This window comes from Epinephelus fuscoguttatus, linkage group LG19 (assembly GCF_011397635.1).
Source record: "Epinephelus fuscoguttatus linkage group LG19, E.fuscoguttatus.final_Chr_v1".
NCBI classification, from domain to species: domain Eukaryota; kingdom Metazoa; phylum Chordata; class Actinopteri; order Perciformes; family Serranidae; genus Epinephelus; species Epinephelus fuscoguttatus.
The window spans coordinates 32,109,380-32,125,116 of NC_064770.1; the positions used below are offsets into that span (position 1 = coordinate 32,109,380).

Sequence of the window (15,737 nt, forward strand, 5' to 3'; positions counted from 1 at the left end):
CTCAGAGGCTGGCAGCTAAACAGCTCTGAGGAAACCTACAGGAGTGTGACCACCAGCCTGCTGGGAGTGTTAACTTTAAGAGCAGGTGTAAGCAGTTAGAGGCTTTGCAAAGGCTTTGTAGCTCAGATCAGCTGTTTGATCAGTGGCAGATTACACACACACACACACACACACACACACGCACAGCTGGTATACTCGTTAATCATCACTGTCTGTCCGTGTGTGCGAGGCCAAACCAAAGAGACTGGCACTGCAACAGAGTGAACCCAACAAAAGCTGATATCTGTGTGTTTCTGCATACACATCTCATCCATATGGGAGTGCCTCAGTGTCAGGGCTGGGACATTTTGAGCTGATGTCATGATAAAAAGGAAAGGGTCAGGGAATATGTCTTAAATGGATCAATGTGTTACATTTTTCTCTTGCATCTCCTCAGTGTGACGGAGTTCTAACTTTCCTCCGATCTTTGTCTGTTTGTGCAGAGTTGGCCCATCTGTGGAGGGAAAAACCTGGCTCCTCCACCCAAACAACAAGAGCTGCTATTGACAGGGTACGCACACGCATGCACATACACAAACACAGTCATATATCAACAGTTACAGGCTGCCTCCACACAGCTGGTGGATCCAGGTTTCATTTTTCTTTCATGACACAAATCTGGTCCAAATCTGCTGCTTTCTAGTAAGTGTAAGTGACTAAAAGCTGCGTGGAGACATTTTTTTTTCTTCTCTGATGTGATCGACATGGATGTGCTGAATAAAACTGCATCTACATCTAACTTGTCCTGACAATGAAATTTGTCAGAATTGGAATTGCAACAAGGAAACCCTGAGGCAACTGGTGTAATAATGCCAACTGCAGATGTTTGGCAGAGCTAGTGTTAGCATGGGGCACAATGGAGCAGAACAGCTGGATTGATTGGAATTCGGTAAAAAGCACAGTTTGCGAAATATCTTGAGAACTATTGGCTGGATCATCAACTCTTTGTTGACTCTTTCCATATGAAGTCTGAGGGTTTGAACGGGGTTCGGCAGGACGATCAGGGTGACAGTGACATTCACGTAATATTGTAGATGAACAAACTACACTAACAACGGATTAGAAATGTGCAACATTTTTTGCCGATACAAGAACAAACAAGAGCCAGAAGCCCTATCATATTAAGCTGCTGTGAGCTGTGAATTCACCTGTTAACTATAAACAGAAGGCAGAAGATAACAGTATCTCTGAGTCTGACCGGGTAAAGCCTCTCTGCCCCTGGGCAGCATCCTCCATCTCACTCAGGGTGCTTTCAGACCTAGAGTTGTCTCCTTTGGTCTGAATCAGGGACTAATTTTGTCACAAAGTTGTATAATTGCCTAGAGTTGGTTCATGTTCTCACGGCAGCATTTACAAGCGGACCAGATAAAATGCCTTGTGTGAGAAAGCTGCTCTTGATTGGTCAGGATTTCCATGTGGGAAAAATCCAGGAAGTAAAGCAAACGTTGAAGAAGAGTACACTTGCAAGATAAATGTGACACTTTCTAATGTCACAATGGAGGGACAACTACGCAGGCTGATTTTAGTGCTGCTCATCGTGGACTATATTGCTGTCATTGTTCATTTTAGTCAAACCATACAGTTTGAAAACGAGGCGCGGCTCCAACTAGAAAACAATGTTTTGATGCATTGGATGTGCTGAATGTGCATATTAAGGCAGTACAGGAGGAGGTGCACATTAATAATCCTCCAGGACTGTAACATGCTCATGTTTAACCCAAACAATGTGTCATGTGACTGCAGTTGGTTCACATCCAGGTCGGAACACCTTCACAAACCAACTGCACCAGAGTTCGTTTGTAACCGGACTGAGACCACCTCTTCCAGAAAGTCTCAGTCCAGTTGTTTTGGTGCACACCTGAGTGTGATTGCTGTGTTCACACCTGCCCAAATGAACTGCACTTAGGGGGCAAACAAACTTTGAGTTTGATTGAACTGAACTAAACAAGACAGGCGTGAAAGCACCCTCAGCACCCTCAGGTCCACAGCCCCCTTCACTGGAAAGCAGCTCGAAAGCAAGAAGTGCTCACTCTGCAGCTACATCTGGGGGCCTTAGAATTGATTCATTAATTTGCCCTTAAATACGTTTTTATCATGTGTTTTCTAGGCATGAAGACGGCACCGTGCGTTTCTGGGATGCGTCTGGTGTTGCTCTTACTCCGCTGTACAAACTCAGCACAGCCAATGTCTTCCACACCGACTGCGACCCTTGCGACGATCCTCAGGACCCTAACGACGACCCCGACATGCAGCAGGAGGAGGAATGGCCTCCCTTCAGGAAGGTGAGAACTGAGGAGACGAGCATGAGAAAATTGAAATGTAGTAAGAATAAAAGAGCTGAAATCTTTGCTGTAAAGATCCGACACAGGGTCTTACTTTACAGGCTGTGAGAATGAAAACAGTCTGTGTATTACACACACACACACACACACACACACACACACACACACAGTCGCCCTGTGACACAACATCTGTGGCTACATCTGTGGCCTAATTCTCTCATCTGATTGTTTTCATGTGTTGGGTGTTCAGACAGGACCCACCCCATTGTTCCTGTTATTAAAACTTGACGGTGAAGGAGCCGCAGTCTGATTCTGTTTTAATGGCCTGTTTCTTTGTTCAGCATTACATTTAAATGAACTGATTCAGCATCAGGAGGAAGAAGCGCAGCGAATTTGACTGAGTAGCTCGGCTTTGGAAGATGCTGACAGGAAATGGAGATGGGTCATGAAGGAAAACACTCGATGAATATTTAAATCGACTGGATCCACAGTTGGAAATGTTTCTCAGTGTTTGGGCAGATAACCAAGATAACCATATATTATCTTGGATCTCGTCTGTAGATGGAGGGATTACAGTGAAGGGAAGAGACAAAAGTGTGGCTTTTTTGAGAGTTCACCCAACAGTCAAAACTACATATTTTTCCACTTACCTGTAGTGCTATTTATCAGTCTAGATTGTTTTGGTGTGAGTTGTAAAGTGTTGGAGATAGCAGACCTTGTTGTAAGCAGTTTCATGTAGGAACTTTTTTTTTTTTTTTTTCAACTGAACTACACCCACCAACTGTATCACCGTGCAGAAGAAAGTAGGCATCGACTGCTAGCTCACTTAGCACCACTGAGCTAGCTAAAGCCCCGTTTCCTGTGAGCTACAGCAACACTAAACCCCTGAGCTTGCCTGAGAAGGACTAAATGCGCACACCTGCTATTTTTGAATATCCCATGGAGAGAGACTCTCACTGCAGCCTGTTCTAGTTTGTTCTGAAAATGTCGGCATGCAGCGTCGTTCTGCGGACGATAAACAAGGTGCAGACTGATAAAGGAGGAAATACAGTGAGTGCTGGATGGAGCAGTGAGTGACAACAACCCCGCCCACATTTAAGAGCACTGTTTGCAGTGGAAACGTTAGGGTCTATGTACCATGTCTGAAGGGCTTTAGGTTCCAAAGGTACCATACTGAAAGTGTTTGGTGGAAACGAGGCTTAATGTTACAGCTCAGCCAAAGAGAATGCCATTGACGTTTACATCTCAGACTGCATGAGCAGGAGCCTCTCGTCCATGACTAGATTCACGTTTCCTTCTGCGTGGTGATACAGTTGGCAGGTGTACTTTGGTCAGAAGAAAACACTTCCTACATTAAACTGCTCGCAACAACGTCTGTTGATTATCTTGAGTAACTGGGTCATGATTTCTGGAACGATACGTTGCTGTTGCCTGTTGAGTTTAAGTTAAGACAGGCGTCTCTACAGCCGATAGCTCTGACGCTCGGCACCTCACCAAACAGTCTAGACTGATAAACAGCACCACGGGTCGGAGGGAAAGTATGTATATTTGGGTTAACTATCCCTTTAAGAAATTAGTAGCAGAAATGGGTTAGAAAGAACAAAAACAGATTTTTAGTGATGCTTTTAACAGTGACAAATAGATTTAATTAGTCTTTGGCCTCTTTTCTTCCCACTCACTCTTTCGCTCCCCCCACCTTTCCTCATGTATCCTGTGGTAACGGCGCTGCATGTTCAGGAATGTGGCCCTCATATGGGATGAGGAGCCTTTCCTTTTTTTTCTCCTCCTGTGTAATGAAAACCAGACCCATCAGCCCACTCTTTATGTGCATGTGTGCATGTGTGTGTGTGTGTTAGTGACCAACTTCTCCTACTCTTTGTTTTGCCAAGACACAACTCCCATGTGAGAGGGGATTCTATTGGAATTCCTACTGTGTGTGAGAGACAGATTAATGCACATGTTTTGCTGAGTGTGTATGAGGGGGATTGTCCTGGCATTTGGCAGAGATTAAGAGTAGAGAGGCTGCCGTAGAGGACGGAGGGCATTTTGATATTGGTGTGTCTGAGCTGAATTTGTTTGCTGTCGGTTCAGATCAAAGATTTGGAATGAGACAAAAGTGTTTCCGAAAGTTTCAAAAGAAAAGGTGAACGTGTGGAGCGAAACAGAAAGCAGTAGCTCCAAATAAAACCTATGTCGGGTGTTCTTTGCATTTATTTTGCCAATTTAAGCTTCTGTGTGTGTGTGTTTGTGTGTAGGTGGGCTGTTTTGATCCGTACAGTGACGACCCCAGACTGGGCATCCAGAAGATCAGTCTGTGCAAATACAGCAACAAGCTGGTGGTGGCTGGAACCGCTGGACAGGTAAATTTTACATACAGTACACACACGTGCAAAATGTGTTGGGCTCTGTCACACACACCATCTCGGGTTGTTTCAAGAACACACAATACTGTAAGGTTTGTTTTTTTTTTAAGTTATTGTTCTAAAGAGTGTTTATATGTGGTTTAAAACCCAAAAATGATTCAAGGTTTTTAATATGTTTAAATAGAATTTGATATTTTAATTGAAGTAATAGAGATAATAGAATAATTTTTGCTGAGATGATTGTACTGTAAAAATCAGTCTGTATGGAATAGGGCTAAGAATTTTCATAGTCCACCAATAGTCGTCATTTAGGGCCATTAGTCGACTAGTCGCCTGCACGTTTATGATATTAATTTAATGATTAAATAATATATTTTGGGCGGGGCAACACAATGGTTTGAGTTGAAGGTGTGAGAAAGAATAGTATCAGTAACATTGTTAACACTGTGCTACATTACAGAGAAATACAAAACCATACTAATGAACCTTCATTAATATAGGCCTATATTTTATCTCCAAGTGCACGTCACACACTGAGCGAGCCGCCTGTTAATGACGCTGTGGGCTAATGGGCATGTAGCTACTTTCTGTGACTAAGAGTCCACTGAAGTCTTGCTGACTAAGAACCTTTCTGCTCAACTTCGGTAGTATGGTGTAGTAAGCTGTGATTGATGAGACATGATATACCTGCAGTAGCCTCACGTTTTGGCACAACATTAATAATGCAGGTTAACACAACACACAGTTTGCCAGCTGATAATAAAGACCGAACGTATTCCCATTCCCGTAATTTACTGTGTTCTCTACTAGCCCACAGTTAATACGCTAATGACTCGAATAATGAGGCTATTTGACTTGAGAGTTCATACGAGGTGAAGAGCCTCTTTTTTTTAAATCGCCTCGTGTTTTCTTTGGATGAGCTGAAGCTAGCTGATGAACTTGGCAGGCTGAGAGTTGCAGCTGCAGTCACACAAGTGCTCTTACACCTCATAGCTGCTCAGCTGTGATGGGAAAAGCTGTGCGAAGTGGAAGTATACTTTTACAACTACAAACTGCACTTGAGTTTTGATCACCATGATAAAAAGTGTTTGATTAAACATACACTCACCGGCCACTTTACTAGGTACACCTGTTCAACTGCTTGTTGATGCAAATAGCTACTCAATCATGTGGCAGCAGCTCAATACATTTAGGCATGTAGACATGGTCAAGATGCCTTGCTGAAGTTCAAACTGAGCATCAGAATGAGGAAGAAAGGTGATTTAAGTGACTTTGAACGTGGCATGGTTGTTGGTGCCAGATGGGCTGGACTGAGTATTCCAGAAACTGCAGCTCTTTGGGCACTTAGTACCAACTGAGCATGGTTTGCCTTTTCTCTCTCCAGGTGATCGTTTTGGGTTTGAGTGACGAGCGTTCAGACCACTTTGTGGACGTGTCTGTGGTCGATCTGCTGCAGGACAGGGAGGGCTTCACCTGGAAAGGCCACGACAGGCTGGAGCCGCGACTCAAACCCGCCCCCTTCCCTCCGGGGTTTCAGCCTCTGGTGCTGGTGCAGTGCCTGCCGCCGGCCTCTGTTACAGCAGTGGCTCTACATGCCGAGTGGAACCTGATCTCCTTCGGGACGAGTCATGGATTTGGCCTGTTTGACTACCACAGACGAAATGCGGTGCTGGCCAGGTTAGCACACACTCACACTCACCCACACACAGCGCAGGTTGTTACATCTGTGTTTTTCTTTCCTTCTGTTCCAACTACATTACAGGCACATACACATTCTGTACAGCACACATGCTACAACAGTCAATGTGATGATGTTAATGCAGCCTGGAAACAATGTACATTGCGTTTCTTTTGGCCAGTGCCAGTAAAAAACAGGATAAAGCAAGCTGACAGATTCACCATAGTGAGATCCAAACTGCATCACCGTACTGTTCTTTATGTCCTCCAGATGTACCCTGCACCCTAATGACTCCTTGGCGATGGAAGGCCCCCTGTCCAGAGTCAAGTCCTTGAAAAAGTCCTTACGACAGAGCTTCAGACGCATCCGCAAGAGCAGAGTGTCTGGGAAGAAACGTGCCATCTCCACACCCACCAGCAAGGTAGAGGATTCCTTTTGGTATTAGTCTCCCAGAAGCAGGCGCAGCAGGCAGTGTGGGTTTGTTTTGCTGTTCCCTTGTTTACAGAGTGGGTGTGCAGCAGGCAAACCCAGTGATGTTGTTGGTCCCCTGTCATTATCTACACTGAGACAGACACTCGAGCAAATATTTAAAAGACTGTGTTAAATGTTAACGCACATTTGATATGGATTTCATATATGTATATAATGTACTGTGGTTTTCAATATAAAACTTGCACAGTTTAACATTACTGTGAGAATACTGATAACCATGATAACTTTTTTAGCTATAATCGAGTATGAAATTTTCATACCGTTCGATCTGTGATGCAGAGTAAGATTTAAGAATTAAGTTCGTCATTTTGTGACCATGTCACGTGCAGGTCCAGGAGGCCAACGCTGCTCTGGCAGAGCAAGAAGACGTGACTCCGATACAGCGAAGGATTGAACCCCGGTCAGCAGACGACTCGCTGTCTGGAGTGGTCCGATGTCTGTGCTTCGCTGACACCTTTCTACGTGACGGTGTGTTTACATGCTCGTTGATATTATGACATTATGTGCACTACTACATGAAGCTAATGTCGGGGAAACATTTAATCTTGGTTGCTGATATTGTGAGTTTCTTCCTGATTTTGGATCATATTCCTGCTGCAGCATGTCCGTTTGTGTTCAGAAGCTTTTATTGGTGACTTTTTCACAGTAGAAAGTGCCACTGTTCTCCATTACAGAATGCAATAACCGTGCAGAGACGCTGAGATGTCAAAGACAAGAGGGGAATTCAGGTTTTCCAGCAAAGACAGAATGAGGAAGTGTCTCTAAAACCTTGTAGACACCCAAAATATAAGTATGAACCTGAAAACAAGCATCGATCCCCTTTAAATAACTTGCCGGACTTCTCATTATTGTTTACTTCTGCTTTATTTAGGAAAATCCCAAAGTTGTGTCAGGAGAAAGCATCAGAAAGACATCAAACAAACATCACTTCCACGCCTCTAACCGTATGTACTGTATTTCTGTGTCTACCAGGTACACACCACGGCCCCACACTATGGGCAGGCACCAACTCAGGCAGTGTGTACGCCTACGCTCTGGAGGTACCCGGCGTGGGCTCGGGTCGTGTGTGTGAGCGGGGCGGAGCCGGCGAGAGCAGCCAGTGTGTGGAGGCAGTGTTGGGTAAAGAGATCCAGCTGATGCACAGGGCCCCCGTGGTGTCGATCTGTGTGTTGGACGGCCGGGGGAAACCTTTACCAGACCCGTACGAAGCCTCCCAGGACCTCGCCATCGCGCCGGACATGACCAACGCTCACTCTGTTCTCATCGCCTCAGAGGAACAGCTAAAGGTGATCTATTCACAAATACTTCACCGCATTTAAAAGGTTTTAGACTGATAGGTTATAGACTGATGATGTTATAGTTTAAAATCCTGTGCTCTCTGTCCAGGTGTTCTCTCTTCCTAAGGTGAGCGCTAAGACCAAGTTCAAGCTGACGGCACACGAAGGCTGTCGGGTGAGGAAGGTGGCGCTGGTGCTCTTCAGCTCCACAGCGCAGGAAGACTACAGCGAACACACACTGGTCTGTCTGACCAACCTGGGCGACATGCACCTCTTTAACATACCTGGCCTTCGACCACAGGTACGGTTTATAGGGGCTTGTGTGCATGTGTGTGCTGGCAAACAAGCCAAAGTCTAATTCTGACAATAAGAGAGTTTGTGTTTGTATTTTAGGGGTTTTTACAGTAACTGTACGACACTTTTTTGTACATTAGACAACTGGCAATTTGATGGTGTGGGTGTTGTTTTACTGAATTATTCATGATGCACTGGTGCTTAATGCCTATTTTGTGTCTTTAGGTGCGCTACGACTGCATCCGTAAGGAGGACATCAGCGGCATTGCATCCTGCGTCTTCACCAAGAACGGACAGGGTGAGTAAAACATGCTTGATTTTAGTAAAAGCGCAGCAAAGATGTAATTGAAAAGATCTCTAATTGAGGCACTGAAAGTCAAGAGAAAACTGCACGTGATAATGACTTTCACATTCACAACACTGTGAAAAAAGACTTCCAAATAGGGAGGGTCGGATCAGGTTAAAGGTTAATTTCACCCAAAAAATATTTTTCCACTTGCTCCACCGGCATCCAGTCACACATGTAGTTATTGCCATGGATCCCTGCTCAGTGTAGGTGAATGGAAATTTGTTTGTGGCTCTTAAAACGGGAAAATTAATGAGCTTGTCTTTCCAGAAATAACGTCCTCAGACAAAGAGTACAGTAGAAAATTGTTCCAAATATATCACAACTTTAAAGTCATAATAACTGTCTAATTATTATCTTTTGGTTTTCTACGCAGGGTTTTACCTGATCTCTCCCTCAGAGTACGAGAGGTTCTCACTGTCTGCCAAAGTCATCACTGAACCGCTCTGCTCAGTTCAGCTGGACCGACCGCTAGAGCCCACACCTGCCAGGTAACACACACGCTTATTATACTGTAATACTATCAGAAATGGAGCTTTTATCAGGACACACATTTACTGTTCACCCACAGTGATTACAATGAGCTGCTTTACACCCAGCACACCTGGTTTGGCATCACGGCACGCTATTTGAGAGTCTACAGTATATTAACATACCTCTCTTCTGTTGTTGTTCAGCGTTTGTACATGTAGGATGTGACGGTTGGTCTTTGTGGTAGTCTGTTTGTCCCACCCCTCCTCCACTGTGATTGGACGACTTGGTAAAATGATAGTGATGAGCGCAGCGTTTTACCCAAAAATGCCAAATGTGCAGCGCTTAGTGCAGAGTATACACTCAGCGTTTCATCGTGCTGCTGGAGGTTGTAGCAGAGTGTCAATGTGCGGAGCAAAGAATTGACAAAATACACTGGGCTTGTCGCAATCTTCCATGTGTTGCTGTTCTTCCTTGCTGGTAGGCACTCTTTTTCTTCTCTTGGCGTTTAACAGCAGACCAGAGTACGTGTGGGCGTATATGCTGCCTGCTGAGATCCAGCAGAACTGCACCCCCAGGACCTACAGTACTAGAGGAGAACAAGTACTGTCACATTGTCCGAATTTTGGCATCGACTTGGTTCCAAGTATCCGTTCTTGTGACATCCCAGTCCCTACCTGACAAATCAACGTGCTTCATCATATTGATGCACAGCACTAGACTCAAGGCATAACATTACCTGCTCACTGATGTGCAACATTTTCCAGAGACCCACTGTCAAAGACTCTTGGTGGTCCCTGGACCCCACACTGGAAACCACTAAACCTACTGTTCATGGTGCTCTCTGTTGGGTTTCCACCAGCTGGAGGCTCTCAGCTGCATGTGAAACCAAAGAAATGATACTTTTACTGTTATTGCTTTATTATTACTCCGTCTGCTGCCAAAGTAAATGGTGTGTGCTCGTGTGTCTCCTCAGCGATGGTACGACGACGCAGCCGCAGGCCAACGGAACCCACAAGAACCAGATGGGTCAGGCTGAGGGTACGTCTACGCACACACACACACACACACACACTTTCTCTCTCCTCTTGTTATTTCTCTCCTCGTCTACTCTCCCTCTTCATCACTTTCTCTTCTCTCTCTGAGCCTCTTAAACTGCCAGCAGGCCGCATAGGGGTTCCCCTCCGGTCTCCATGGTAACCATTCAGTATGCCCCAGTTGCCTCTCCTGCCCAGCACCTCCCTCTCTGGCAGGAAGTGGTGGTTGTCCTGGAGACCAGAGTAGGGTTTGTTTATGTCTTGGTGAGGCTTTCACCTGGCACTCTGACTTTATTAACTGTCCATGAAGGCAACAGAGAATGTTTGAATATTTATTTCCCATTTTTAAATCTTAAAAGTATCATTGCATCATCAAAACAATTTTTACAGGAGAAAACAAAGATTTAAAAGAGATTGCATCTGGTCAACTCTTTCTTTTTGATTGTGAATGGAATAAAAGAGACAACATCTCTTCTGCTGTGTAGATTATTATCCGTTTTTATATCTTATGGGAGCGCACTGTGAAATCAGCTCTCTGTTAAATCAGCATCAATTCATTTTTGGCCACTAGAGGGCAGCGTAACAAGCTGTAAACATAACATTGATATATTATCACCTTATAATGTTGATATGTTGAACTTGTTAGAAAACAGTTCCGTATTTACGGTATACATCCATCAAACGCTCACCAACATTTGTTTGGTTGGTTTGTGTCCTGATAAATGTAGGTCCAATATTTACTCTCCTTTTGAGCTCTGTTATTTGGTCTCCACCAACTGAAAATGTCGGCGTGTAGCCTTGTTCTGTGGACGATAAACAAGGTGCAGACTGATACAGAGAGTGCTGGACGGAGCCTTTGATTCCATAGGTACTATACTGAAAGTGTTTGGTGGAAACAGGGCTTTAGATACAAAACATGGCAAAATAGAGTCCAGATTGAAGAATACCAAAATTAACCTTCAAGTGATCAAAACAGGATTTTGAAAACCAGGCTTGACTTAAGAAAAATGTGACTTAAACAGCACTGAACTAAAGGAGAAGAAACCAAAAAGATAGTTGTAATGTTAAACCGACATGTTCGGGCTCTCAGCCTCAACCAGTGATGCAAAAAGGAAGCGGTGCTTTTTGAAAATACAGATTTCAGCCATCTTCATTTGTTCAAGTGCTGCTGAACTCCCTGCTTTCGCTCCTCTTTATTACATTTAAGCACGTTGGTGGGATATAAAAGACATGACATATTGTTTCTGAACCTACTGTCTAACCAAATTGTGATAAAGTTTTGTTTAATGAGCTTGCCAAAATAATATTCACTCAGTCCGACATTACTGGGGAAAATTCTTCAGAGCCAATTAGACTCCTCCAGCAGCACACACCACTGTCAGTCACACAGATGCTTCAGCCCCTGACTGTGTTGGTTTCTCGCTCACAGGGCAAACAGAAGAGCCTCAGAGCACCCTGTCCTCTCCCGTCCTGGACACGCCGCTGGACTCCCCCCTCAGCTGCGCTGACCTCACCCTCGACTCCACCGGAGAAATCACCGTGGAGGACGTCAGGGATTTTCTAACGTAGGCTGCACACCCACTCATATGTACACGTACGCACGGCTTGCACATAAGACAGTAATTTAACTTGTGGTTTGTGTATCTGCTGCAGCACTGTGGACGAGGCAGAGAACAACCTGAAGAACATTAAAGAGGAGGAGGGACGCTCGACTGGCATCCTCATTAACTGAACAGGTGAGGTACCTGCTACAGTTACTGAAGCCACACAGAAAACACCAGCAGGATCAGATACATCAGCTCACAGTTGCTTAGACTTAACTCTGGATATTTGAAAGCAGACACACACACACATACACACACACACACACACACACACACACACACATAACACACACACACAGACACCTGTTTCTAATGGAGCCAGTCCAGAGTGTGCAAACTTCAAAGAGTTGTTCTGTCTGAGCGCTGCATTCCAATAACAAGCCCCGCACTCTGTTTTCCCTCCGCTCTGTGTCTCTGAAAAGCCAGTGGAGCAGAAATCTTTTCCGTCGAGGCAAATTGAAAAGACTTGCTCTTTAATAGTGTTTCATACTGTAGCCCAGGGTATTTCTCCTCACTGACTTTAATGTACTCGGAGTCGCCCATGCTTCATTTCAGAGGCCTCTTTATTCACGGTACCATTTTAAAGTCCTCAGTTATGCCTTATTTTATTCAGTTTATTCACTAGATTGGCAATCCAAAAATGGAGCAATCTTAAAGGACAAGGGCAATATTTTTCAACCTGACTCTTTTTTGTGTTTTGAACAAGAGCGCTGCGAAACAGGCTGCGGTGAGACCCTTTTTGTTGAACCAGAAACAGTCCTGTAATTTTAAATTTGATTTAAAGTGGTATCAAAAAGGCGTGAAGGAAAAAAGAACTTCAGGCACTCATGCATGGAGCAGGAACAGATGCATTTGAATTAACTTAAAAACACTTTATTCAAAAACATGGCTGCTGACATTAAAACACCGACCAGTTTCGACCCTGAGGTCTTCGTCAGGGTGCAAAGGGGTGGACAGGAGTCAAGCAAAACATCTTCATAAGGTTGGTAGGGGAGTGTCACCCGATCTTTATTAATAAGTGAGCACAGGTGGTGACAGCAATGGATCACAATGAAGGGCCACTTATTAAACAAGATTGGGTGACACCCCCCCACCAAGCTTATGAAAATGTTTTGCTTGACTCCTGTCCACCCTTTTGCACCCTGAAGAAACCGGTCGGTGTTTTAATTTAAACAGCCATGTCTTGGAATAAAGGCTTTATAACTTAATTCAATCGCATCTGTTCCTGCTCCTCACATGTGCCTGAAGTTAATTCTTTCTTCCCATGTTCTGACCCTTTTCTTCAAGAGCACCTGCGTTTTTTTTTTTTGAGTATCATATGATAAAGACAGTCCTGGAGCACACTACTATTTCATTCTCCTAAGTGGTATTAAAAAGGTCTGTTCTTAGTTCATCTTTCTACTGTCCCAACAATCATCAACTCAGGTTTGGCTTCGGCGCTGGTGATATCAGGGCTGTATCTGGTTAAACTTAAAGGATATTACTCTTAAACAAAAAAGGTCTATCTCTGTAGGGATCCTTTCCATAACTTCAGACAACAATCTGAGCAAACTCCTTTCGTGGGTGTACATTGACTGTGAGAACAGGCCCTGAGTGGTTACTTTGCAGACATTGTTTCACAGGCTCACATAATACTGGACCAATTTCAAAAAAATGTTCCTCCCATTACTTGCGAAACAAAAACATGGGAAAATAGGGTCCAGGTTAAAAAAATACCAAACTTACCCTTTGACCTTTACTGTAAGGCTCCACACAGATCACAGCTTTTCTACATCTGTTAGCAGCACACACACCCTCTCATGAGTTTCCTCTGAAGGAGTGTTATTTTTATAAAAGACATTAGATAAAAAACACATGGGAGCTCCTGGATTTGGCAAAAGAAAGGAGATTATCATCACAGCTGGAGCTCGTGTTGTGTAATGATGAAAAACCAGAGATTTATGTATCATTAAATTTACTGAAATAGAGGGGGCTCTGCTCGGGTTTTTAGTGGTTACCTACTCGGCACTAATTGCACTCTTCCATGCAGTTGCATTCGTCTGTGCACTCACAGGAATCGTAAATCAGGAGGTAATGGTTGCTGTCGTCTCCCTCGTCTGTCGGTCTGTCAACACAGCTCTCCTTCATTTTTTAAACTCTCTGCTGCCCTCTGGTGGTGTAACTGAAACTACAGATAATACACCTCAACTGTACATTCTGTACGGCATGTACTTTATTTATAGTATAAATATTCCATTGTGTTGATTAATTATATATTCACATTTTTAGTTGTCATTTGTTTTCATTGTCATCATTGTCTTTTTTGTGATGTACAATAATTAGGGTTACATGCAAGGTTTTAAGGTCCTAAAGCCAGCTAATGTTCAGCATTTTGTTTGATTAATGACTCAGAAAAATTACTTTACACTGTATCTCGGTTCTGCAGTTGTTTTTTTTTTTCAAGAGCAGCAATACATTTTAACACAAACAAGATGTTGATATATGGCGAGTAATGTCTTAAATTAAAGTCAAAAGTTTCTAGAATTACAGCAGTTTTAAGGTTGACATACCTCTCCCCTTTGTCCTTTAAAGCTATAGTGCGTAACTTCTGTCGCCTCCCAGCGGATAATGCATTATTACAACTAATAAGCCGGCGGCACCAAACCAAGTCACTTACTCATCCAACAGCAGCAAGGCAACATCTGTGTCTGCCCTCAGCCCAATTTCTTCCTTCAGGGCTCTCCACCGAGGAAAAGCGACACCAGTACAAATCCTTGTTTGCCTTCTCCGTCGGTCACTTTCCTTCTTTGCTAACCTTCAGCCGAACGTCCAGGCTTTTTCTCTGTGGTAGGATCCACTTCTGAACCGTGTCAAGGCCGCTTCTCCGCCATGTTGCTTTCTCTTTCTACCTGCGCTCTACCTCTTGCTATGAGACTCTCCACTCTTCCTCCCCCTCCCTTCTTGTTGTGAGGTAAAACGCGGCATTTCCTGTGCGCCAGCGCGGGAATGTCGCCGGTCGACACGCAAACTAAAAATGATATATATTGAAAAATACCACGAGATGTTAGAGGAGCTGATCGGCTTAATCAGCATTGTGTCATCTCCTCTAGTAGTGGCTTGGGTGAATCGGACATTTACGGACATGTAGAAGTTATGCACTATAGCTTTAACATGGTGTGCTGAAGTGTTAGCATTAAAGGGATAGTTCAGATATTTGAAGCGGGGTTGTATGAAGTTCTTATCCATAGTCAGTGTGTTACATACAGTAGATGTCAGTCAGCACGCTCCCAATTTGGAGAAGCAGCAGTGCAGGCATGGAAGTGGAGGGCTGCATTGGGATTGGGTCCCGCCGGGTCCCACGGGACCCAACGCAAATCTTGCGGAGCGGGCAGTTTGAACTTTGCTGCGGGCGGGAACCGGTGGCTAAAAAAACCACTGCGGGATCGGGATGTAGCCTATAGCGACAGGATGGAGTTAACAAATGTTGTGGAAAAGAAGCTCAAACAAGGTCTGAAGGCGCACTGAGCCTTCTACTTCCCAGCGCTCTCAAAGCTGGTGCGTTTCATCTTCAGTATCCCCGCATCCAGTGCGCCTTCAGAGCGGGCCTTTAGTGTCTGTGGGCGCATCTTGGAAGAGAGACGCACAGGATTGGGACCGCAGTCGGTCAGCAACATTCTCTTCCTCCACAGCAATATTATGGCCAAGTGATTCATTTGTTAAATTCATTCGTTTCCTTCGTTAACTTTGTTTATTTTATGTTATTTATTAGTGTTATTTGAGCCACTCACAGCCTGCTCTCGTTGCTATTTGTTAATTACATAAAGAGGCGTGATGATGCCGGTGTTATTGACCATAGGCTTTATCTTTATCTCATT

General features: G+C 44.2%; 1 protein-coding gene across 1 annotated transcript in view; it reads left to right on the top strand.

The window, feature by feature from the left end:
* Positions 1–15,737, top strand: part of llgl1 (LLGL scribble cell polarity complex component 1) — a 59,408-nt gene that overhangs the window by 40,293 nt on the left and 3,378 nt on the right. The window contains exons 10-22 of the mRNA XM_049560173.1: positions 483–550; positions 2,147–2,321; positions 4,577–4,681; positions 6,069–6,361; positions 6,633–6,783; positions 7,184–7,322; positions 7,827–8,140; positions 8,241–8,432; positions 8,651–8,723; positions 9,148–9,262; positions 10,219–10,283; positions 11,709–11,844; positions 11,933–12,015. Of these exons, the coding sequence (XP_049416130.1) occupies positions 483–550; positions 2,147–2,321; positions 4,577–4,681; positions 6,069–6,361; positions 6,633–6,783; positions 7,184–7,322; positions 7,827–8,140; positions 8,241–8,432; positions 8,651–8,723; positions 9,148–9,262; positions 10,219–10,283; positions 11,709–11,844; positions 11,933–12,011 (1,905 nt within the window). The 3' untranslated portion in view covers positions 12,012–12,015. The remainder of the gene's footprint in view (positions 1–482; positions 551–2,146; positions 2,322–4,576; positions 4,682–6,068; positions 6,362–6,632; positions 6,784–7,183; positions 7,323–7,826; positions 8,141–8,240; positions 8,433–8,650; positions 8,724–9,147; positions 9,263–10,218; positions 10,284–11,708; positions 11,845–11,932; positions 12,016–15,737) is intronic.